This window comes from Hypanus sabinus, chromosome 18 (genome assembly GCF_030144855.1).
Source record: "Hypanus sabinus isolate sHypSab1 chromosome 18, sHypSab1.hap1, whole genome shotgun sequence".
Lineage (NCBI taxonomy): Eukaryota > Metazoa > Chordata > Chondrichthyes > Myliobatiformes > Dasyatidae > Hypanus > Hypanus sabinus.
In genome coordinates, this window is record NC_082723.1 from 14,547,588 (window position 1) to 14,573,256 (window position 25,669).

Here is a 25,669-nt window from a genome sequence, read left to right on the forward strand (position 1 = left end):
GACAGGTCTACATCTGTGCTAAAATCTCAGACCGGTCTACATCTGTGCTAAGGTCACAGACAGGTCTACATCTGTGCTAAGGTCACAGACCGGCCTACATCTGTGCTAAGGTCACAGTCCGGTCTACATCTGTGCTAAGGTCACAGACAGGTCTACATCTGTGCTAAGGTCACAGACCGGCCTACATCTGTGCTAAGGTCACAGACCGGTCTACATCTGTGCTAAGGTCACAGTCCGGTCTACATCTGTGCTAAGGTCACAGATAGGCCTTCTGATCCATAATCCTCTAAGTTAGGCTCCATTCATTCCTCAGACTCCCAAGCCTGGCCACCTCTTATTTTCTCCTGCCTCAATTAAGAATTTATAAATAAAATTGGTCTAGAGAAAACAATCTTTCATTATTCCCCTTTCACCTTTCTCTCTAGTGTTGCATGCACCATTGTGTAAAAGCTAACTCATTCCCTGAGATTCCAGTACAACCTCGGAGTGCCTACAAACCCATAGTCCTCCTCTGTGTCTGGAAGAGCTCCAGGGGTTTCTGCCATCTGCGGAGGAAGCCAAGAGGGCATTACCTGATTGAGGACCTTCTGGAGGTAAGGTGTCCCCATGCGGTCTGCCATGTGCCGGTAGGCCGGATGTGAAAGGAAGAATTTTCTCTCAGCTGCCAAAGCAGTTTGGATGTCCTTTCTCCCATCAATGTCCTTCTGGCTTCTGTTCACCACCCCGATGTAACCTAAAGGAAAGGATAGAAGGAGTGATGTCAGGGTCTGGCCTGTTTTGGCCCACCACACTGCAGGTGAGAGAGTGTGGTCACTCAACTCTGGCAGCCTTTCACTGACCAGGCCCTGGGCTTGGTTTCTAGTTCCTGCCTCAGACTCCGGAGGATCCAGGGTTGAATTCTGCTCCAGACCCCCAGCAAGTGGAGCAGGAAGCTCTGGCTAAGGATTCTACCCTGTCAACTGTAGGGAATCTCCACTTTGTGGGGTGGGTCTCCTAACCACCATACCACATCCACCCCTTCCCGGAGTACAATCAGCCATTGACCGGATGGCATTAAGGTGAGTACATGGAGAGTGATTACATGTCAACGTTGCATAGTTCTCCAAGATTCCAAGGACATGAACCCCCACCCCCGGTCTTTCAGACAGAAGGGAGGGAACAGGGACAATTAAAGCAACACACACAAAATGCTGGTGGAACACAGCATGCCAGGCAGCATCTATAGGGAGAAGCGTTGTCGACGTTTCGGGCTGAGACCCGTCGTCAGGACTCAATTCGTCAGGGACAGCTGTTGGATGTTTGCCCATGAGTTCCACAAGGGATTTTCACTGATATTTCCCTAGGTGGCCAGGGCAGAAACAAAGAGGAGAGGCACACTGTATTAACCGCAGCATCCCACCCTATTCCAAGGGTTATCTCTAAAGCAGAATCAGTGCCGATTCTCCTGTATCCTATTGACGAGCAAGCCTCCCATTCTCATCCTGCTAGGCTCCATGTGATTCCCCTGGGGTTTTCATGTTTCTATCTCAGTCCCTTTGGACTTCTGTCCCAAGTGACCACCTCGCTCCATTGGAGAAGGTGGCAGCGTGCAGGAGCTCACCGTGGACCTGAGCAAGGGACTGAGGTGAAGGCTCCACCCAGGATAGCTACATTCCACAGAAAGTCAAATGCCTGAGAAGTCAGACCTTGACACCACACCTCAAACGGGCCTGCTGACTGACTTCCACCTCGAACTTTCACCCCAGCAGTCAGCAGACCAGCTCAGCCATGGGGGCCTCCATTTCCCACAGTGCTCCCACCCTGCACTTCATGGTGACGAGCCTCCAGTTGGTGGCCAGACTCTCACGTTAATCATGGATTTCAAGAGAACATAGCAAGCTAATCTCAGCTGGCATCCCAGTGGAGCACGAGTGTGGTGGACCGTTGTCTTTGGATGAGATGTTAGAGCTAATCCTAGGCTGCTCTATCCCGATGACACATAACGTCCCCCAAGGAGAGTTATCCCTGGAAGAAGAGAATTATCTCTGGCATGGCTGAAACAAATTACTGGCCCTGCTGTCTACATTGTAACCATGCTTCATCAGCTGTCGTGGACCGTGGGAAGTCCTGAAAAAAAATGCAAGCCTTTCTTTCCTTCAGAAGCCATTTGGGTCAATGTTTACTTGCAGGGAGCTTGGGGGGGTTTCAGCAGAGAGTTGCCTGTTCTGTGGAAGAGTACACAGCTACGGCAAGTGAAAAGAGCAACATGCTGGTGTAGCAGTGCCAGTGCCCCGGGATCAATTCACGTCACTGTCTATAAACAGTTCGAATGTCCTCCCTGTGACTGTCCGGGTTCCCTCCAGGGGCTCCAGTTTCCTCCACCTTCCCAAACATACAGGTTAGTAGTTAATTGGTCAATGGCGCTATTGTGCTTGGCAGGCTCAGTAGGCCAGAAGGGCCTGTTACTGTACTGAACCTCTAAATAAATAGGTAGAGACAAGAGTCAGAACAACACATTCCAGGAGCCCATAAAGCATCGACGTGACAGATTGCCATGAACAGTTCTTTTTGATTTGGGCCAAGAGAAATGACAGGCGGGCTAGAGAGACAGAAAGAATTAAAACAAGAAACGAGAAGCAGCTAAGGGGAAGATGACAGCAGAAGGTAAGGAGGAGAGGCTGGAAACAGCAAACTTGCCCTCGGGCCTGGGTTAATATATCTCCATGAGTTCACACGGCATTATGCTGACAAAGGAGGTTTAAACCAGAAGGCAATAGAGTGGTGTTTACCTCGTCTCAAGGGTAAGAGCTTGTTCTCCAGGATGTCACGGGCATCTGTTCCTTCATCCATTAAGTCCAGCTTTGTGATGACACCGATTGTGCGTAGGCCTAGGCATGGACAAAAGAGATGTCAGTCCAAAGGCATGTCCCAGGCTCACGCCTGCCATGTAGAACTGCTTAGGTTATAAAACCATAAAACATAAGAGCCAATTTAGGCCCATTGTGGTGAACTACATATACCTGTCTGGACACGCCCCCTGCTGACTGCTCCTGTGGCTCCTCCCACAGACCCCTGTATAAAGGCGATTGGAGGCCTGAGCCCGGCCCCTCAGTCTCCAGGATGTAGTATGGTGGTCAACTACTGCTTGTTCTTTCTTCCAGTCAATAAAAGCCAATATCTCGCCTTCACGTCTCAGAGTGAGTTATTGATGGTGCATCACCCATCATGATCTGATCCGCCACTCAATCATGGCTAACTTGTTTTCCCTCTCAATCCCATTCACCTACCTTCTCTCCGTAACCTCAGGCACCCTTGCTAATTACAGAACTATCAACATCCACTTTAAATAACCCCAATGACTTAGCCTCCACAGCACTCTGTGGCAATTAATTCCACAGATTCACCACCCTCCAACTGATGAACTTTCTCCTCATCTCTGTTCTAAAGGAACGCAAATCTATTCTGAAGCTGTGCCCTCTGGTCTTCGGCTCTCCCATTTGCCTGGCCAGGCCCCACACAGTGAGGGCTGTGGAATATCTCACCAGCCTTCACTATACACAAAACCGTTACTTCTTACCCCCCACAATGGCTCCCCCCAACAACCCTGCACCACTGCAGCCCAGTGCCTGGAAGGCGATGGAAGGATGGATTTGTTTCCCCTTTGTGTCTCATAACCTAAGAGCATAAGATACCATAGCAAAATTAGGCCATTTGGCCCATCGTCTGCTCTGGTATTTCATCATGGCTGATCCAATACTCCTCTCAGCACCAATCTGCTGCTTTCTCTCCTTATCCCTTCAGGCCCTGACCAAATAAGAATCCATCAACCTCTGCCTTACATATACATAAAAACTTGGACTTGACAGCTGCCTGTGGCAAAGAATTCCACAGATTCACCACTCTCTGGCTAAAGAAACTCCTCCTCATCTCCATTCTAAAAGTACACCTCTCTACCCTGAGTCTATGTCTGAAACTATCCTCTCCACATTCACTTTATCAAGGCCTTACACCATTCAATAGATTTCAATGAGGTCACACCTCATCCTTTTGAATTCTAGTGAATATAGGCCCGGAGCCATCAAACGCTCTTCATATGACAAGCCATTCAATCCTGGAATCATTTTCATGAACTTCCTTTGAACCCTCTCCAGTTTCAGCACATCCTTTCTCAGATAAGGAGCTCAAACCTGCTCACAATACTCCAAGTGAGGCCTCACCAGTGCTTTATAAGGTTTCAACATTGTATCCTTGCTTTTATATTCTAGTCCTCTTGACACGAATGCTAACATCACATTTGCCTTCCTCAACCTGCAAATTAACCTTTAGGGAATCGTGCACAAGGACTCCCAAGTCCGCCTACACCTCAGTTTTTGTATTTTCTCTCCATTTAGAAAATAGTCTACCCTTTCATTCCTTCTACCGAAATGCATGACCACACACTTCCCGAAACTGTATTCCATCTGCCATTTCTTTGCTCATTCTCCTAATCTGTCTAAGTCCTTCTGTAACCTCTCTACTTCCTTAAAATTACCTGCCCCTCTACCTATCTCCATATCGTCTGCAAATTTTGCAACAAGGCCATCAATTCCATCATCTAAATCATTGACGTAAAACATAAAAAGAATCAGTCCCAACACAGACCCGTTTGGGACACCACTAGTTACCGGCAGCCAGCAGAAAATGCTCCCTTTATTCCCACTCTTTGCCTCCTGCCAATCAGCCACTGCTTTATCCATGCTAGAGTCTTTCCTGTAATACCATCGGCTTGTAGCTTGTTAACCAGCCTCATGTGTGGCACCTTGTCAAAGGCCTTCTGAAAATCCGAGGACAAAACAACAGCTGATTCTCCTTTATCTATCCTGCTCGTTATTTCATCAAAGAATTCCAACAGATTTGTCAGACAAGATTTTCCCTTGAGAAAACCATGCTGACTACAGCCTATTTTGTGCCTCCAAGTACCCTGAAACTTCATCTTTTGCAATCAAGTCCAGCATCCACCCCCCCCCACAACTACTGAGGTCAGACTTAGCCCACAGTTTCCTTTCCTCTGCCTCCCTCTCTTCTTGAAGAGTGCAGTGGCATTTTCCAATCTTCCAGAACTATTCCAGAAACTAGTGATTCTTGTAAGATCTTTACTGATGCCTCCATGATCCCTCAGCCACCTCTTTCAGAACCCTGGGGTGTATCACCTGGACCAGGTGACTTACCTACCTTCAGACCTTTCAGTTTCCCAAGAACCTTCTCTCTAGTTATGTTAACTTCACACAGTTTGCGAACCCTGACACCTGAAACTTCTGACAGTCTTCCACAGTGAAGACTGATGCAAAATATTTATTCAGTTCATCTGCCATTTCACCCCCCCCCCCCCATTACTATCTCTCCAGCTTCATTTTCCAGTGGTCTGATATCCACTTTCTCCTCTCCCTTACATTTTATATACCTGAAGAAACTTTTGGTATCTTCTTTCATATTATTAGCTAGCTTACTTTTGTATTCCATCTTTACCATCTTGATGACTTTTTAGTTGCCTTCTGTTAGGTATTAAAAGCTTCCCAATCCTCTAACTTTTCACTAATATTTGCTCTATTATATGCCCTCTCTTTAGCTTTTATGTTGGCTTTGACTTCTCTTGTTAGCCACGGATCTGTCATCTTTCCTTCAGAATACTTCTTCCTCTTTGGGATGTATATATCCTGTGCCTTCTGAATTGCTTCCAGAAATTCCAGCCATTGTTGATCTGCCATCATCCCCACCAGTGTTCTTTTCCAATCAATTTTGGCCAACCCCTCTTTCATGCCTCTGTAATTTTCTTTACTCCACTGTAACACAGATAATCTGACTTTAGTGTCTCCTTTTCAAATTTTAGGTTGAATTCGATCATATTATGATCACTTCCCTAAGGATTATTTTACCTTAGGTCCTTAATCAATTCCGGTTCATTGCACAACACCCAATCCAAAATAGCTGATCTCCTAGTGGGCTCAACCACGAGCTGCTCTAAAAAGCCGTCTCATAGGCATTCTGGAAATTCCCCTTCCTGGAATCCAGCACCAAACTGATTATCCCCACATATTGAAATCCCCCATGACTATTGTAATGTTGCCCTTTTGGCATGTATTTTCTAACTCCCATTGTAATTTGTAGGGAACATCCTTACTATTGTTTGGGGGTCTGTGTACAACTCTCATCAGGGTCTTTTTACCCTTGCAGTTTGTTAGGGCTATCCACAATAATCCAATATCTTCAGACCCTATGTCACCTCTTTCTAAAGACTTGACTTCATTTTCTACCAGCAGAGCAAAGCAGCCCCCTCTGCCTTCCTGCCTGTCCTTTCAATACAATGTGTATCCTTGGACATTAATCTCCCAGCTGCAATCTGTTTTCAGCCATGATTCAGGGATGCCCACAACATCATACCTGCCAATCTGTACTGCAAGTATAACTCCCAGTCCTTAGCAGCAACATGATGAGGCAAGACCTGGGGTCCAAATAACCCGTTTGTGGAGCCTATTTCTCTATGTATCAAATCAAAATGATAGACGAGTACCTTGTGGATCAACTTCTTTGGCTATCTTCAGGGCATCAGAGTTGGCTAGGTCAGAGTTGGCAGGGGACACTGCCAGAATCAGACAGTTTTCCTTGGTAACGAACTGCATGAGCATGTCTCTGATCTGGAACTCGATGTCCAGGGGCTGGTCACCCACAGCAATCTTGGTCATCCCAGGGAGGTCAATCAGTGTCAGGTTAAGGACTGAAAAAAGAGAAGAAAAAGTTTAGACCTCAACAGTGACTTGCACTTTCCACCCAAGCAAATTGGTTCAAACTTGACCACACTTCACTGAAACATTAACAACATAAAATATGTACGAGATTACATCGATTAGAACCACTGGAAAATGTCGCTGGAATAAAAGAGTTCAGTCACAAAGAAATCTTGAAGAGTAGAAATGCAGAGCACATCGGACAGATCACATCCATTTCTTTCCCATATCACTGAGAGAAGGGTCTCCACACCTACCATTTGGTGAGTAGACCCTCAGGTTGATTGGAATGGGTGATATCCCCTTGTTGCTGCCTGTCACCCGATCTGTCTCCTGCTCGATTTCCTGCCGCACTTCATCAAAGTCTGTGAACTTCTTCCCTTTGCAATGCAAGAACTCTGCATGCTCTAGAGATTTAAACACAAACACAATGACGCAAATTTGAACAGTCTGAAGAGGTTAGACAACCTTGACCAGGTTTGGTATCTTCTAGTTCATTCACTTCCACTCTGGTTTGACCATCTTTTCCTCCACAGATTTAATTCTCATTGACAGTCTGTGAGAAACCCAACATTATTGCCCCTCCCTATCTGGCATGAAGTCAATAGGGCTTCCACATCAACCACGTTGCTATAGTTTGGGGTCTCAGCTAAGCCAGATTGGAGAAGGGCAGTAGAAATACTTCCCTGTAGGATAATAGTGAAGTTATTCATCTGGTCTGCGGTCAACATCATTGTCACTAACTTTCTATTGCAGGCTTAGTTAAGTAACTCAACTTAAATTCCTTCATTCGGTGTTGGGATTTGACCACTGTCTAACAGGCCTACAAGCCTGAAGGCCAACATGATCTCACCCAATGCCCATCCTTCCAGCCTACATATGTAGAATGTTACCAGGGTATTGCCAATGAGTGCAACAGAGGAGGGGGAGGAGATTAGCATCACACCCAGGTTCAATTCCATGCTTTGCTGGATTTAAAATACTGCATTAATGTGAAGTGCTTTTGATCCTGCCCTCAGATAACTGGTGCAGGGGAAGGTTAGAGGACTCAGCAGTCCATTTTCCACTCTCCACAGAAGGGCTGAAGAACTTTTCCTTTTGGAGTTCCGGCAGGAATTCACGTAAACTCCACAGAGGTTATTTCACTTAACTTCACTTGCCCCATCATTAAAGTGTTCCCACTGCCAGAATCAGACAGTTTTCCTTGGTAACGAACTGCTCTTATCGGGAACTCAATGTCTAGAACTCACTCTCAAAGACTCTTCATCTTATGTTCTCAATATTTATTGCTTATTTATTTATTATCAATATTAATATTTCCATTTTTTTGTATTTGCATAGCTTGTCTTTTTCACACTGGTCGATCGGCTCCTGGGTGGTCCTTCATTGATTCTATTATGATTATTATTCCATGGATTTATTGAGTATGCACACAAAAAGAAAATGAATCTCAGAGTTGTATATGGTGACATATCCGTACTTTGATAATAAATTTTCTTTTAACCTCTGACTTTGAACTTTGATTATTTTCACAATGTCTAAATTAATTGAACCTTTAAGTTTTGGATTTTATAAGATCCCAGAATATACAAACAACTGATGTATATTTTTAAACATAATTTTACACGTGATGTTTCAGGAAGAGGTTGAACAGGTTGGAACTTTTCACTTTGGTAAACAGAAAGCTAAGGAGCAAACTGAAGAGTTTGGTGGCTCAGAGAAGAAGTTTCTGCCCAGCAGAATGGTCCTTAACCATCAGCCATAAAGTATATACATCCAACAAAGAACCCAGAGGATTTTCCACTGAGAGAGGTTCAGAATATTGATGTTGACACCGGGGAAGATTTGAGGTGACTAGTTTTGGTGAAGTTGTGGCAGCTGATAAGCACATGAGTGGGGAAAGGGAAACCTGGAAAGTAAAGGAGCACCAAACAGACATGCCAACCTAGATAAATGGGCCGAGTGGTCAGGTTTCATAAATTCCATGTGTGGCTTAAATAAGACCGTGGTCTTAGGCCGTAAGAGCTTCACAAATAGAATCAAATGGCATATTTAATCACACACACACATACATCATATATATAAAAACAAGACTGAGTTGATTTTGTGTTGCATTTCCTCGATGTTCACAATGTTTCCAGTAGCAAATGACCCAGCTCACCCACATCTGTGTTGCTGTGGGTTGGGAGCACCTTGGCCTTGTGTGAACCGCACAGGAGGGAACCAAGGGGTCAGCAGAATGAGTGAGTAGCAACACCCTGAGGCCAACTTTCCTGCAACTCACATCTCCACCACCAAGGTAACCAAGGGGAGCTGGGCCAGGCAAAAGCACCACCAATACCCTCCCAATGTAGAGATATGTCACCAGTTCATTGTGACCAAAAAAAACATAAGGCTGAGGAGCAGAATCAGGCCATTTGGCCCATCAAGTCTGCTCCACCATTCCATCAAAACTGATTTATTATCCATCTCAATTCCATTTTTTCCCTTCTCCCCTTGACACCCTTACCAAACAAGAACCTATCAAACTCACTTTAAATATACTCAAAGACTTGCCTCCACAGCCGTCTGTGGCAATGGATTTCACAGATTCACCACCCTCTAGCAAAGGAAATTCATTCTCACCTGTTCTAAAGGAATGTCCTTCCTTTTGAGGCTAATACTCTCCTAGACTCTCCCACTTTTTTGAAACATCCTCTCCACGTCCATTCTACCTAGGCCTTTCAATATTTGGTAGGCTTCAATGAAACCCTCCCTCATTCTTCTAAATGCCAGTGAATACATGCCCAGAGCTATCAAATGCTCCTCACACTTTAACATATTCATCCCCAGAATATTTCTTGTAAACCTCCTCTGGACCCTCTCCAATGCCCCATATCATACACTCTTAGATATGGGGCCCTAAACTGCTCATCCTACTCCAAATGCAGCCTGAGCAATGCTTGAAACAGCCTCAGTATTACATCTTAATATTTATATTCCAGTCTTCGAAAAGAATGCTAGCATTGCATTTGCCTTCCTTACTACTGATTCAACCTGAAAGTTTACCTTTAGGGAATCCTACACTGGGACTCCCAAGACCCTTTGCTTTTCTGAATTTCTGCTCTTAACCTAAGTAACTGGATGTTATCCTGAAACTCTACCCAACAACACCCTTCAACACAAAGTCTGCCATGACTCAAGGCAATCAGGGCAAAAAATTTTCGCCATAAACACAAGCAATTCTGCAGATGCTGGAAATCCAGACTAACACACACAAGATGCTAGAGGAACTCAGCAGGTCAGACAACATCTCTGGAGACAAACAAACAGTTGACGTTTTGAACCGAGGCCATTCATCAGTACTATTTCCAACAGGAAGAAATGTTAGTCCCTTCAGAAACATTCCGATCACATAATATATTTGATAGGAGTTGGAAAGAATTGCAAATAAAGAACCTCAGAGAGTTCATTGCGTTTTTATTTCTGGAATCTATCCTGGAGTTCTGCTTCGGCTTCTCTCCAGAACTGATTAACGGTTCAGGCTCTGATGAGTTGTCATTTTGAATTTTCCACATGCTTTCTTGCCAGACCATGGCTTCCTGGGTATTAGAAGATGGAAAATTGTGAGTTGGAGGGCTCCCAAGTGGAAAATCCCAACCCTCATATCCCTGGGAATTCAATACTAGGCTTCCAAGCAAAACAATGGAGAAATGAATATGCCTGTCCTCTGTCAGTAGGAGAAACCACATTGAGGCTTCTGTTCATTATGGTGCCGAGGAGCTCCCTTGGTTAGAAAGATACAGTCATAGAATTCTGTATGATGGCCCAGCTTAAAAATGTTTCAGAATTTACCCATTACATCTTGTTTAAATTAAATTTTTATTGAAATATTTCTTGAGAGCTGAGGCTTGGAGATGAAAGAGGTGATCCTGTGAATTAATGAGAATGGCATATATCAACAACTTGGTTGGTAACTGGGGGCAGCCTATCATTAGAAGGGGAGACTTTGAATGAAAGCAAAATTGAAACCAAATCCAAACAGACATAGCTCTGTCTAAACAAACCTGACTCCAGTCCAGTCAACATGGTTCAGTCCTGACTCAACCCAGCTCTCCCCATACATGGCATAGTTCTTGATGTTGGAGGAAACTTCATTTATTTATTTAGCAATACAGTGTGAATAGGTCCTTCTGCCCCTTCGAGCCATGTTGTCCCAGCAACACCAACAAACCCAATTAATCCTAATGTAATCACTGGACAATTTATAACGTACCTGGTAAGTCTTTGGACTGTGGGAGGAAACTGGGGGATTTGGAGAAAACCCACACCTTTCACGGGAAGAACATACAGAGACTCCTTACCAAACGGCACTAGAATTGAACTCTGGAGCACCCCGAGCTGTAAGCATTACACTAGCCATATTGTTACTGTGGTGGCTGAATAATTTTGGGATGCATTGATACACAGAAGACCATGTTGAAAACATAGGGCTGAGATGACATAACAATTTACCTATTTGCAGAGTACTGAGCTACTCTGATCTGATTGGGAAGCTAGGCTCGGAGGAACAGTGATCATGGCTGTCACAAAGACAAGCCAACCTTTGACCCTAATTTCCCATGCAAGATGATACTATTGACTTTTACCATTATGGCACCCGACAGATCTCTAGCTCACAGTGAGGAGGTCCATAATGCTGGGAAAAAAAGCAGGCAGTGTCTAATCAAATTTCTAGTTCTTGGCAGCTCTGTCCTAAAAAATCCATAACTAACCCCAATGTTCATGACTCTCAGTTCTAGCCACAGGCAGCAACCTGATGAATCAACTCTCTCTCTGCCTTTTACTCCAATCACCACTGACCAATATCTTACTCTTAAGTTCTGTCCCCATTTCTGGAGTCAAAAGTTGTTGGATTTCTTTTAAAAGCATTATTTTCCTGCCTTTAGCGGATTCAGTATATACTGTTTGGTATGGAGGGACCACTGCAATAGACCAGAAAAAGCTGTAGACAGATGTAAGCTCAGCCAGCTCCAGCATGGGCACTAGCCTCCCCAGCAAAAGGCAATGCCTCAAAAATGCAACATCTATCATGAAGGACCCCCATCACGCGGGTCATGCCTCTTCTCATTGCCACCTTCAAGGAGGAGGTACAGGAGCCTGAAGACACACACTCAACATTTCAGGATCAGCTTTTTCCCCTCCGCCATCAGATTACCAAATGGACAATGAACCAATATTGTCTACCCCACTAATTTTTCTTTTGTCTCTCTTTTTGCATTACTTACCTAACTTCATTTATATATACAGTATATACATATATTCCTTATTGTAATTTATAGTTTTTGTATGGTGTATTGCAATGTACTGCTGCCACAAAACAACATATGCCAGTGTTAATAAACTTGATTCTGATTGCAATTCCAACCATGGCTTCCACTTCACTTTACACTCTCATTTCTCAGTTAGTTCTTTCCTCCCATGCAGCATCTCAGGCTTATCCCTTTATAATCCACCTCTTTGGCTAAGATCTTGGTCAGCAGTTTCATGCCTCCTCCCTGGTAGCAGTCTAACTGTCAAATTGGAAAGACAATGAGTTCAAGAACAAGTTCTGCATAAAGCTGACTCTGCCATGGCAGGACGGAGGAAGTCATAAGATCAAGCAAGTCTGCAGATGCTGGAAACCCAGAGCAACACTCACACACTCACACACACACACACACACACACACACACACACACACACACTCGCACACACACTCACACACACACACACTCACACACACACACAGACACACACACACACACACACACACATACAGACAGCACACACACACACACACTCACACACACACACACAGATACACACACACACACACACACTCACACACACACACACACACACACACACACACACACACATACAGACACACACACACACAGACACACACACTCACACACACACACACAGACACACACACTCACACACACACACATACAGACAGCACGCACACACACACTCACTCACAGACAGACAGACAGACACACACACTCACACTCACTCACACACACCCACACTGACACACACACTCACACTCACACACACACTCACACACAAATTCATGCAATACAGATGCTGGAGTCACTGGGTCAGGCAGCATCTATGGAAAGGAATAAAAAAACATTAATGTTTCAGTCCTGAAGGAGTTTGTTGTTTTGCTATTCCTTGCTTGGCGGGTAGTGGGGGGTGGGGGGGGGGGGCTGATGCTTTTTGCTGAGGCAGGTTGGGAGGGGGAGGAGGGAGGGTTAATGCTTTCCTACTGCGTGTGTGCCAAAAGGAGGGGCTTTGGGGTTCTGACGTTTTCCTGTCATTCATTCTTTGGGGCTTTTCCTTTGATTTGAGGATATCTGTGGAGAGTAAGAATTTCAGGTTGTATACTGTACACATTCTCTGATATTTAATGGAACCAGTGAACAAACCTCAATGTTTCAGTCCTGTCGACGGGTCTTAGCCCAAAACACTTATTCCTCTTGATAGGACTGAGGAAGTGTTGCAGTGTCAGAGGCGCTGTCTTTTGGAAGAGGCAGTAAAGAGAGGCTCTGCCTACTCCCTGAGGAAGATAAAAAGACCTCCATCCTGATCGATATTTTTCTCTCAATCTATTTTCTCTAGAGGAGGGGTTTCCCAGCTTTGTGAAGACATGGACCAATACCATTAAGCAAGGGGTCTCTGAACCAGGTTGGGAATCTCCACTCCAGTGAATTATTTAGTCATTATCTCTATTGTTTGTGAAATCTTTATATATGCTACAAATGCAACATTTCAACAAATACCGCTATTCATACAAGTCTCTTTGGTTAGTCAAGTGCTTTGAGACCTCCTGTGGTTACGAAAGAATCAAGAGTCCAGATTCAAGTTTATTTGTCACGTGTACATTGAAACATAGAGTGAAATATGTCATTTGTATTAACAACCAACCCAACTGTGTGCCAGGGGCAGCCCACAAGTGTTGCCACACATTCCATCGCCAACATAGCATGCCCACAATGTTTGTCAGACAACACAGAACACAATAAACAACAAAATGATAACACCCACACGCACAGGCAGTCCTTAAACCCAGGACAGGCCTCCAACCTCCAGTAGACATCGACTAGGGCATCGACCTTCCCAGCGGATTTGCAGAGATTCACGGACTCGGCACCAGTCAACGGGCCTCGACTTCCGACTTGACCCTCGGGCCTCATTTCTCAGCATCAATCCCAGGTCACACCAATCATCGAATGCTAAACCTTGAACTCCAGACCCCGAACACCAGGCCTCTAATTTTAGTCTCACTGAGTCACAAACCCAGGAGGTCGTTGGAAGTCATTTCACCAGCCCGCATGGAAATTGGACTCAGGAACCCACTGGCCTTGGGTGCCCTTGTCCACTCACTGCCAGTCTGACATCCAACATCCCATGTCCGCATTGCTGGTTTTCAAACATGGAGTGGGGATTCAGCCTCTGTCCTGAACTCTAATTCCCCTACATCCCTCTGCATAAATACTAACCTGATCCTAACTCCACCTTCTGTCCCCAAAACCGTCCTCATGAATCTAGAAAACATTTAAAAACTAAACAATTAGAAAACAACTAAATCTGAGCTGCAACTCAGTGGAGGTCAAAGGACACTCAAAGGGAAGTTTCATATAAATGCAAGCTGTACTTTGGATCGATGGCTATTCCTTTGCCTGATGATGCAACCATGAATTCCTAAGTCATTATACCATGGGCACCATCTAAAACGCAAGCTGTGATTAAACAGTGTCTGCCTCCCTTTGTCCATTCAGCTAAATCTACGTCTATCTGAACTCAACTACTACTCTTGCCACTTACTAGACTCTCTCTGTCTTAGGCAAATTTCAAGATTTTGCCACGCCTGCCCATGTTCAACATGACAGAGAGAGGACATAACACACAATGGAGTGCACTTCATCCAGCTCCACGTCCGGTCTGAGGAATATCTGCTTTGCTTCACTCAGTCACCCACAGGATCCGTGCACCTGTTGGCTCCTCACAAGCCAACTTTCTGCTAAGCCAAGGGAAATGGACAAGGGGCAAAGCAGACAATAGTTCAGGCCAGTTAAATACCAGTTTAGCGTAAATAGCCCATGAGGGATCCTGCCCCCACCATGGTGTCCAGGATACGTCTCACAATTTCAGAAACAACCAGATTCCACACTCAGAAAAGAACAAGCATGAGATCAGAACAAGATTATAACAATTTTCCATCTGATTATTTATTTATGAAGAACAGGGATTTAAAAAAAAGGTACTTAACTGATGTCCATTCAACAATGGCTATGACATATATGGAACATCGCTGTTTCTAAATTGAACTAGGTGCTTCGAGGCTGACTGCAATCTGAATGTTTCTTTCAGTTGAATGAATCTCGCAAATTGCCATGGCGTTTGAATAATTGTATCTGCCACTCTATTCCTCAAACCTGGACTTCAAGTTACTTCTCACCAGCAGGTCGATCTATTCAAGCAAGACTGAAAAAACTTTTTCTCTAAACTCTGGAGTTTCAATCAGTAACACACAAGAAAATGGATACACTGACTATAAGCTATAGGAGCAGAAATATGCCGTTCAGCCCATCGAGTCTGTTCCCCCATTTGGCTGACTTACCACCTCTCTCAACCCCATTTCCTGCCTTTTCCTTTGACACTCTCACTATCCAAGAATCTACGTGCAAAATCTCACGCAACACGCAGATGCTGGAGGAATTCTGCAGGCCAGGCAGCATCTATGGAGGAAAACAGTCAGCTGACATCTTGGGCAAGCTCCTTCAACTGGACTGAAGGACAGAGGGGAGACAGCCAGTATAAAAAGATGAAAGTTCAGAGTGGAGCTCGACAAGTAAAAACACAAGAGGCTGCAGACACTGGAATCTGAAGCAAGACACAGTCTCCTGGAGGATATCAGCAGGTCGAGCAACTTCTGTAGAAGGAAAGGAATTGTTGACATTTTCTGTCAAAGATTTGTGTCAGTCCTGATTTGCTGAGGGAATGGGTAAGGTAAGAATGGTAGCCATGCTGAAATGTACAAAGGAATGGTGTGTGTGTGTGAGTGTGTGTGTGTGTGTGTGTGTGTGTGTGTGTGTGTGTGTGTGTGTGTGTGTGTGTGTGTGTGTGTGAGAGTGTGTGAGTGTGTGTGTGAGTGTGTGTGTGTGTGAGTGTGTGTGTGTGTGTGAGAGTGTGTGTGTGTGTGAGAGTGTGTGAGTGTGTGTGTGTGAGTGTGTGTGTGAGAGTGTGTGAGTGTGTGTGTGTGTGTGTGTGAGTGTGTGTGTGTGTGAGAGTGTGTGAGTGTGTGTGTGTGAGAATGTGTGAGTGTGTGTGTGAGAGAGTGTGTGAGTGTGTGTGTGAGTGTGTGTGTGTGTGAGAGTGTGTGAGTGTGTGAGTGTGTGTGTGTGTGAGAGTGTGTGAGTGTGTGTGTGTGTGTGAGAGTGTGTGTGTGTGTGTGTGTGTGTGTGTGAGAGTGTGTGAGTGTGTGTGTGAGTGTGTGTGTGTGTGAGTGTGTGTGTGTGTGTGAGAGTGTGTGTGTGTGTGAGAGTGTGTGAGTGTGTGTGTGTGAGTGTGTGTGTGAGTGTGTGTGTGTGTGTGTGAGTGTGTGTGTGAGTGTGTGTGTGAGTGTGTGTGTGTGTGAGTGTGTGTGTGTGAGTGTGTGTGTGTGTGTGTGAGTGTGAGTGTGAGTGTGTGTGTGTGTGAGTGTGTGTGAGTGTGTGTGTGTGTGTGTGAGTGTGTGTGTGTGTGTGAGTGTGTGTGTGTGTGTGAGTGTGTGTGTGTGTATGAGTGGGTGTGTGTGTGTGTGTGAGTGTGTGTGTGTGTGTGTGTGAGTGTGTGTGTGTGTGTGTGAGTGTGTGTGTGAGTGTGTGTGTGTATGAGTGGGTGTGTGTGTGTGTGTGAGTGTGTGAGTGTGTGTGTGTGTATGAGTGTGTGTGTGTGTGTGAGAGAGAGAGAGAGAGAGAGAAATTGATTCACAATTAGTAGCAGAGTTCCACATGTTAACAGCTCTCCAGTGGGTCTTGTACCACTAGCCAGGGGACAGGTGATGCTCACACACTTTCAGTGAACAACCTAGGGTATTGGCTTCTGGTGAGGAGTGAATCCAAGGACACACATTGCTCTCTTGGTTGGCCACTAGAAGTTCCAAAAGCTGTTGTAAAAGTGTACAGTAGTTCTCCCTGGTGGCCTGTCCCATAATGACCTGACAATAAGCCAATTCCTTGGTCACTGTGACATGGATCCGGGAGCTTGCTGTGTACAGATTTGTTGCTATGAACATTAGAACAGTGACTGCACTTGGAATTTTTATTATTAGCTATCCAGTTGTAAATGGTACTGCCATTAAGTGCAGGGGTCTCAGCATAATGCTCTCTTCCCATCCCAGAAGTATAGAGACCATTGGTGCTGAGACTATAGAAGCAGTATTAGTAATAGTTAGAGATCCAGAGGCATAGTCCTAAATCCCACCACAGCAGAGGAGCAATTAAAATCCAACTAACTGCACCTCCCGTTTCTACCTCCTACCTAAGATCCACAAACCTGCTTCTCCAGGTAGACCCATTGTTTCTGCTTGTTCCTGCCCCACTGAACCCATATCTGCATACCTCGACTCTGTTTTATCCCCCTGGTTCAGTCCCTTCTCACCTACATCTGTGCCACCTCACACTCTGGATCTTTTCAATGATTTCAAGTTCCCTGGGCCCCATCATCTTATTTCTACTGAGGATGTCCAGTCCCTATACCAGGAAGGCCTCAAAGTTCTCTGTTTCTTTCTGGACACCAGACCCAACCCGTTCCCCTCCACCACCACTCTCCTTCGTCTAGTGGAACTTGTCCTCACTCTAAATAATTTCTCCTTTGGCTCCTCCCACTTCATTCATACACAAGGTGTAGCCATGGGCACTCGCATGGGTCCCAGCTCTACCTGCCTGTTTGTTGGCTATGTGGAACAGTCTATACACTGGTATCACTCCCCCACTTGTCCTAAGCTACGTCGATGACTGCATTGCTGCTGCATGGGGCACCCATGAAGAGCTCATCAATTTTGCCTCCAACTTCCACCCTGCCCTCATATTTACCTGGTCCATTTCGGACACCTCCCTCCCTTTTTTTCAATCTCTGTCTCTATCTCTGAAGACAGCTTATCTACTGATTTCTATTATAAACCCATGGACTCTCACAGCTACCTGGACTAGACCTCTTCCCACCCTGTTACTTGTAATATTGCCATTCCCTTCTCTCAATTCCTCCATCTCTGCCTCATCTGCTCTCAGGGCGAGGCTTTTCATTCTCGAATAAAGCAGCTGTCCTCCTTTTTTAAAGGAAGGGGCTTCCCTTCCTCCATATCCCTTCATGCCCTGACTAATCAAGAATCTATCAATCTCTGCCTTAAATAGCTGTCTGTGGCAAGTAAATCCACAGATTCACCATTCTCTGGCTAAAGAAATTCCTCCTCATCTCTGTTCTAAAAGAACGTCCCTCTATTCTGAGGCTGTGACACACTCATCATCGGAAACATCCTCTCTGCATCCACTCTGTCAAGACCTTTCACAATTCAATAGGTGTCAATTAGCTCATCTCTCATTCTGATTTCCAGTGAATACAGGTCCAGAGCCATCAAATGCTCTTCATATGACGAGCCATTCAATCCTGGAATCATTTTCCTGAACCTCTATGAACCCTCTCCAGTTTCAGCACATCTAAGATAAGGGGCTCACAATACTACAAGTGTGTACCAGTGCTTTATAAACATTACATCCTTGCTTTTATATTCTAGTCCTCTTGAAATGAATGCCAACATCACATTTGCCTTCCTCACCACGACTCAACCTGCAAATTAACCTTTAGGGAATCCTGCACAAGGTCTCACAAGATCCTTTGCTCCTCAATTTTTTGTACTTTCACTCCATTTTTAGAAAGTAGTCAACCTTTTCATTTCTTCTACCAACGTGTATGACCATACACTTCCCAACACAGAATTCCATCTGCTACTTTTTTGCCTATTCTCTTAATCTGTCTAAATTCTTCTGCAGCCTCCCTGCTCCCTCAAAACTACCAGCTCCTCTACCTATTTTCCTGTCATCTGCAAACTTTGGAAAAAAGCTATCAATTCCATCATTCAAATCATTGACATATAACGTGAAGAGTACAGACCCCTTTTGGACATCGCTAGTCACTGACAACCAACCAGAAAAGGATCCCTTTATTCCCTCCTGCCGATCAGCCACTGCTTTATCCATGCTAGGATCTTTCCTGTAATACCATGGGCTCATAGCTTGATAAGCAGCCGTATGTATGACACCTTGTGCAAGTCCTTCTGAAAATCCAAGTACACAACATCAACAGATACTCTTTTGTCTATCCTGCTTGTTATTTCTTTGAAGAATTCCAATAAATTTGTCAGGCAAAATTTTCCCTTGAGGAAACCAAGCTGGATACTTTATCACTTGCCTCCAAATACCCCGAAACCTCATCCTTAACAATGGACTCTAACACCTTCCCAACCACTGAGGTCAGACTAACTGGCCTTTAATTTCCTTTCTTCTGCCTCTCTCCCATCTTGAAAGTAGAGTGACATTTGGAACCTTCCAATCCCCTTGAACCATTCGAGAATCCAGTGATTCCGGAAAGATCACCACCAATGCCACCACAATCTCCGCAGCCACTTCCCCCAGAACCAGGGCTGCACACCATCCGGTCCATGTGACCTGCCCACCCTCAGACTCATCAGTCTCCCAAGAACCCATTCACACACTTCATGACCCCCATCCACCCCACCCGTCCCCCACTAGCGCCTCTCCAGCACCAGCAGCCTGACGTCCACTCCTACCACTCCTCCACACTCCATGCATCTGAAGAATCTTCTGGCATCCTCGCTAACATCACTGGCTAGCTTACTCCTGCACTCCATCCCCATCCTCCCAGTGACCTTCCCAGCTTCCTTCTGCCAGTTTCGAAAAGCATCCCAATCCTCCAACCTCCCACTAATCTCCGCTCTATCATATGCCCTCTCCCCGACCCCAAGTTGGCCTGGAACTCTCTTGTCAGCCACAGTGGTGTCATCCTGCCCCTTCCTCCCTGGTATGTACTATATATATCCTGTGCCTTCTGAACCACCCCCAGAAATTCCAGCCACCGCTGTCCCCATCAGCGGCCCCTCCAATCAATTCCAACCAACCCCTCTCCCACTGCCCCCACCCCACCGCAACACTGACACACCTGACCCCTGCCTCCCCCTCCCAAATTCCAGGTGCACCCAATCACACCACTGCTCGCCCTTGCTGCTAAGATAACTCTTTTGCCACGCGGGAAGCCGGAAGAAAATTGCCTTGTTGCAGACCTCGTTATGAAGTTGGTGAAATGTCAGCTATCGCTTATAAAAGATAGAGCTGGTATAATTAACCTTGGAACTGGCAACATGGCTCTGGAATTAGAATCGGCTACAGTGCTTGCTCCATCCTCCCCAGATGTCTTCCCATTCAGGAGGAGAAAATCACTGCTTTCTTCAGGACCTGGTGTCGCCTTAGTTATCCAAATCAATTACACAAAAAGACCCACCATCTGACAGACAGCAACACCACCCCCCTCCCCTCCAAGTACTGATCAATCGGCAGAGCTAAATGGTGGAGAGTATTCAGGAAGGAGGCTTCCAGAGGCCCACGTTGAATGGCCCGGGGGACAGCTGTGCTGGGAGACAGAGAGCCCAGTTCTCCTCCAGACTGGGAAGCACAAAAGGGTAGTGTCTTCACACTGGATAAGGCCTCTCTGTTGTGTGTCTCCACGGCTAGTGTTTCTGCTGTGCTGGCAGCCTTATCACAGCTTTCCTGCACTGAATGGGCAAGGGGATGTGTGGCTGCTTCTCGTTCGTAATAATTTCATATTTGTTCACTGTTGTCATTAACAAAGCTCCATGCTAGTCAGTCAGACATCAGCCTTAGCATAATATATCCTTAGCATAGCAAAATGTCCCAAGGGCCTTCGCAGAAATGTTATCGGATGATTCATGAATTTACAATAAATCCGAGATCTAATGAGAAATGAAGACATTACTGTGGAGAAGAAATTCACCTGTATGAGGAGAAGATCACGACTCGCTGTGTACACGGCTGGGAGTCTGTGTGCATAAACTACCCCAAAATGACTTCCACTGAATTAAATGGGACCTTATTTGTGACTTTAGAGCCAAAATGGATATAAAGCAATTTGATAAAACCATACACACAACTACAAAAAGGTTTAATTTACTTTAAAACTGCAGATGCAGAAACATCCTGTTGGTTTAGTGGTTCTCTGTGACGTACAGAGGTTTTATGCTTAAACCATGGACGCATGCGCCCCCACACACACACACACACACACACACACACACACACACACACACACACACACACACACACACACACACACGTCTAAGGAGCGGCGTCTCAAGACACACAAGGTCCACAATCAGCCATTCCCCTTTGCCTGTTGGGCACTAAATTACTTTAAATGCCTGTGGAGCCCAACTCTACAACACCATGTAGGAGTAAAGAATATGAATGTGTGCTTTGTTTGGAAAACAGTTCCACCTCTACCCAGGAAAGAACATTCTCTGCTTAGCAACGCTTTGCATTCCCTATGTGTTCTGAGGGTGATGTCCAAGCTGCAAACGCAAGCAGGGTCAGAGTTCATTGCCCTAGTCTGCTGCCTGGGGAATGCCTGAGTGATTTCGCTTCAGAGGGTAGTGAGGAGTTGGTGCTGGTTTGGACTGGCTTGTTGGTCTGGAGGAGCGGGCAGTGATTGGGGATGAAGAGCACCTCTCGTGCCCACAGAGACCTTCCCTCATCTCCAGCAGGCCCACCAAGGCCCCCAGTCCCCCTCTAATGCTGTGGGGGTGGGGGGGCAGAAATGTGGGTGATAAAGCCCCTTGTGTACAGGGGTTAGGTTACAATGCACACCGCTATACACACACCTGGCTCACTGCATGCGTTAGCTCACTAACACGCAAAGGATCCACACAAAATCTGCTGGAAGAACTCAGGGGGTCAAGCAGCATCGACAGGGAGGAAAGATCGAGCATTCCCTTCCTGCCCCTGGTGTTGCTCAGCACACTGAGTTCTGCAGCTTCCGCAGTCTCCTGGCTCAGAAAAGAAAGGATCACTGAGCAGTGTGGCACAGATTCCTTTATTCAGGACGTATTTGACATGGAATCCCCCCTGAAGCTCCACAGTGCCTGTCAGAGCGAGCAGAACAGGGGCATCAGAGCAACTGCAGCCGCACCGAAGCCGGCCTGCAGGACAGACAACTGACAAAACTGAAACTCAGTTGATCAGCCATACCCAAGTGGCTCAGTCGGGTTCCTGCAGTTTGCTTGGAAATGCACTTGACGAGGTGCAGGCTCAGCATCTGTTTCTGGCACACCGAATAACTCCTTTCACTTTGTCCCACTCCTATTTCTCTGCTAATTTCAGTCTTAAACTGCCCCTACACTCTGGACATCCCTCCCTAACTCATCTGCTCAACACCACTCTTTTTCACCTTCTTTAAGAAGCCACTTAAAGTCTGTCTTTTCAATATCACTGTTTCCTTCTGTCAATTTTTGTTTTGACATCCCTCTTGCAAAGAGTGAAGGGATGTTTTTTATATATTAAAGGTTTAAATATTGCATCTCTCCTCTCATTCTACTGAATGATTATCGACCTCTACATTCATTTGATTTCTCTCCTCTTAGGCCTGACCTGTTGAGTTCCCATTCAGTATGTTATTTTGCAAAGTTCTTTGACGTAACAGTCTCAGAAACAGACTTACATCTTTGCCAGATTTAAATGTTGCAGCACGTTGGACTAAATGATCAGCAGAGCAGCTCACATGCAATTCCATCTCTGAGCTAGGGGGATCGCAGCAGGCCAGGCAGCATCTATGGAGAAGAGTGAACAGTCCACGCTTCAGGCTGAAACCGATGGCCCGAAACATCGACCGTACTCTTTTCCACAGACGCTGCCTGGCCTGCCGAGTTCCTCCAGCATTTTGTGTGTGTTGCTCGGATTTCCAGCATCTGCAGATTTTCTCTTCCTTGTGATTGGTTACGAGAAAGGTCTTTTGGCAGTCCCACCGCAAAATGCAGTATTCTGGCTGGCATCAGCTAAAGATCGACAGAGCCTTGTTTAGCCAGAGTGCTCTCAAGAGTCATTGAGGGATATAGTACAGAAACAGGCCATTCAGCCCACTGTGTCATGCCAACAATCAAATACCCATTTCTACAGGTATCCCATGTTAACTAATTTTATTCCCTCCACATTCCCATCAAATGCCTTACAGACTAGGGATAATTTATACTGGCTAATTAACCTGCCAATTTGCACCCTTCTGAACGGATGTGAGAGGAAATTGCCCTTGTGACTCATTTTGGCTTATTCAGAGAGCCACTGCTGTTGCTGACTCCCAAACGCCCTCTGAAATGGATCTGCAAGCAGCCTACTTGTGCAAAACACAAGTTTGCACAAAACATTTTCAAAACATTGAAACAGAAAAGAAGAATCTACCCCTGAGAAGGTCCTGACATACCAAGCTATCAGCTGTCACAGTAATGGCACAGCGGCCCAGTCAATTTCTCAAAGGTTCCCTCACAACTCACGCTGAGACTGGTTAAGCAACATGGAGTAATTAAGCAAGAGCCGGACATGGTTGTTCACACTGAAACATACCTTACGGGCATCACACTTAACAGGATGGCAGTTTGCTCCACTGCGAGGACACACTCACCACAGGAGTTCTCAGCATCATCTCCAGCCCCTATCTGTCTCAGGATCAGGGGTCAAACACTGGGAAGGAATCTACTATCCACCCTTAGCCGATGAATCAGGGCTCCTCGACACTGAGGACCCCTTGGAAGAAGCACTGAATATGCTCATGGGTCAACATCCACTCATTCAGGAGATACGTCTTAGTAGCACCACCACAAGTCAACCTAGTGGGGGTCAGAAAGTCCGAGTCCCGTGAGTGAGCCAACATCAGGGATAAAGGTATTTGACTTTGACCTCACCAATCTGTCTGTGCTAGACACAACTGTCTATGACAGCGTTGGTGACCGCCACACAAAGCCCAGACTTCACAGCGTCACGTTGTGTGCACTCAGCTTAAGTGGAGAGACTCGGAACAGATCTTGCAGTTCAAATCTGGACTTCCTCGAGGCTCTGCGGACAATCAGCAGAGCACCACAGACCACAACCTCCAGGATATCCCTGGCCCTTTCACTATAATCAGACCAGAGGGTCCGGTGTGGATCATTGAGGAGTGCAGAAGTGACAGCACGGGGGTGGGAACACTGCAGTGTAGTGGTTAGTGCACTGCTTGACTGTCCACTGTGGCTGGACACAGAAGGCTGTGGAGGCCAAGTAACTGTGTACATTTAAAGTGAAGTTGATAGGTTCTTGATTAGTCAAGGCATCAAAGGTTACGGGGAGAAGGTTGATTGGGATAATATATCAGCCACGATGGAATGGCGATGCAGAATGGCCTAATTCAGCTCCTATGTATTATTTTCATTCCCACTGCTGTCTGTAAAGAGTTTGTACGTTCTCCCCATGACCTTGTGGATTTCCTCCAGGTGCCCCAGTTACCTCCCCTGTTCCAAATACGCAGGGGTTTGGATTAAATTTTGGCCGCGCTAATGTTGGTGCTGGAAGCGTGGCAACACTTGCAGCTCATCCTCGGACTGTGCTGGTGAAACAACACATTTCACTCTATGTTTCCATGTGCAGTACATATTATAAATAAAGCTCATAATTAACCTTTAAAAGTGAGGAGCCAGTCCATTGAAGATGTAATAGAGGACCACAGGTACACACTACAGAAGCAGTACATGATAGACAGAGCCAAGCATTTCACAGCTTCAGGTCAGGGCTCTGCAGCGCTGTCACATTTTGTCATGAACGGTGAATGGGAACTGGAGGAGGAGGTTCCAAGCACATCCCAGTCCTCACCAATGATGAGATGTGATTGCAGAGACAAGTCTGAAGCACTTACAACCTGGATCAACCTCCTTCCTTCTACACAAAATGCTGGAGGAACTCAGCAGGCCAGGCAGCATCTATGGGAAAGAGTACCGTCGACATTTCAGGCTGACAACCTTCACCAGCACTGGGAATGTCGATTGTACTCTTCTCCATTGATGCTGCCTGGCCTGCTGAGTTCCTCCAGCATTTTGTGTGTGTTGCTTGGGTTTCCAGCATCTGTGGACTTCCTCTTGTTTCCTTCCTGTCTACTCTCAGTCCTCAGCAGAGAGATGGAAAGCGTTGTCAACACTGCCATAAAGCAGAACTTACTCTCTAATGGGAATAAACTTCCCTGATCCCAAGTTTAGGCTTGGCCAGGACCCCACTGCTCCAGGTCTCATCACACCCTTGATCCAAGCATAAACTGAAAACCCATATTCCAGAGCTGAGGTGAGAAGGTCTGCTCTTGACACCATGCTTACAATCGACCAAGTGAGCCATCAAGGAGCCCTGATAAATCTGAAGTGAAAAGATGTCCAGGGGAACTACTCCAGTGGCTGGGGTCATGCTGTGCACTTGGGCAGGTAGTTGTAGTTGGAGGTCAATTATCCCAGAACAGGAAGATCACTGCAGGAGTTTCAGTCCAACCATTTTTAGCTCCTTCATCAATGACCTTTCTTCCATCGCAAATCTAGGCCTCACACAATCAGGACAGGAGAATTTCTAAGTCCATAAGACACAGGCTCAGAATTAGGCCACTTGGCTATCGAGTCTGCTCTGCCATTTCATCACAGCTGATGCATTTCCCTTCCAATGCCATTCACCTGCCTTCTCGCCGTAACATTTCACACCCTGACTAGTCAACAACCTATCAACCTCTACCTTAAATATGCCCAAGAACCTGGCCTCTAAAGCCATTTGTGGCAA

The 25,669-nt window shown here is 45.8% G+C and overlaps 1 protein-coding gene across 2 annotated transcripts in view; it reads right to left on the reverse strand.

Moving 5' to 3' along the window:
• LOC132407342 (dynamin-1-like) overlaps positions 1-25,669 on the reverse strand; it is a 234,281-nt gene that overhangs the window by 136,082 nt on the left and 72,530 nt on the right. For both annotated transcript variants that reach the window (XM_059993691.1, XM_059993693.1), the window contains exons 3-6: positions 6,998-7,147; positions 6,527-6,730; positions 2,769-2,867; positions 573-733 (exon numbers count right to left, since the gene is read on the reverse strand). In XM_059993691.1, the coding sequence (XP_059849674.1) occupies positions 573-733; positions 2,769-2,867; positions 6,527-6,730; positions 6,998-7,147 (614 nt within the window). The remainder of the gene's footprint in view (positions 1-572; positions 734-2,768; positions 2,868-6,526; positions 6,731-6,997; positions 7,148-25,669) is intronic.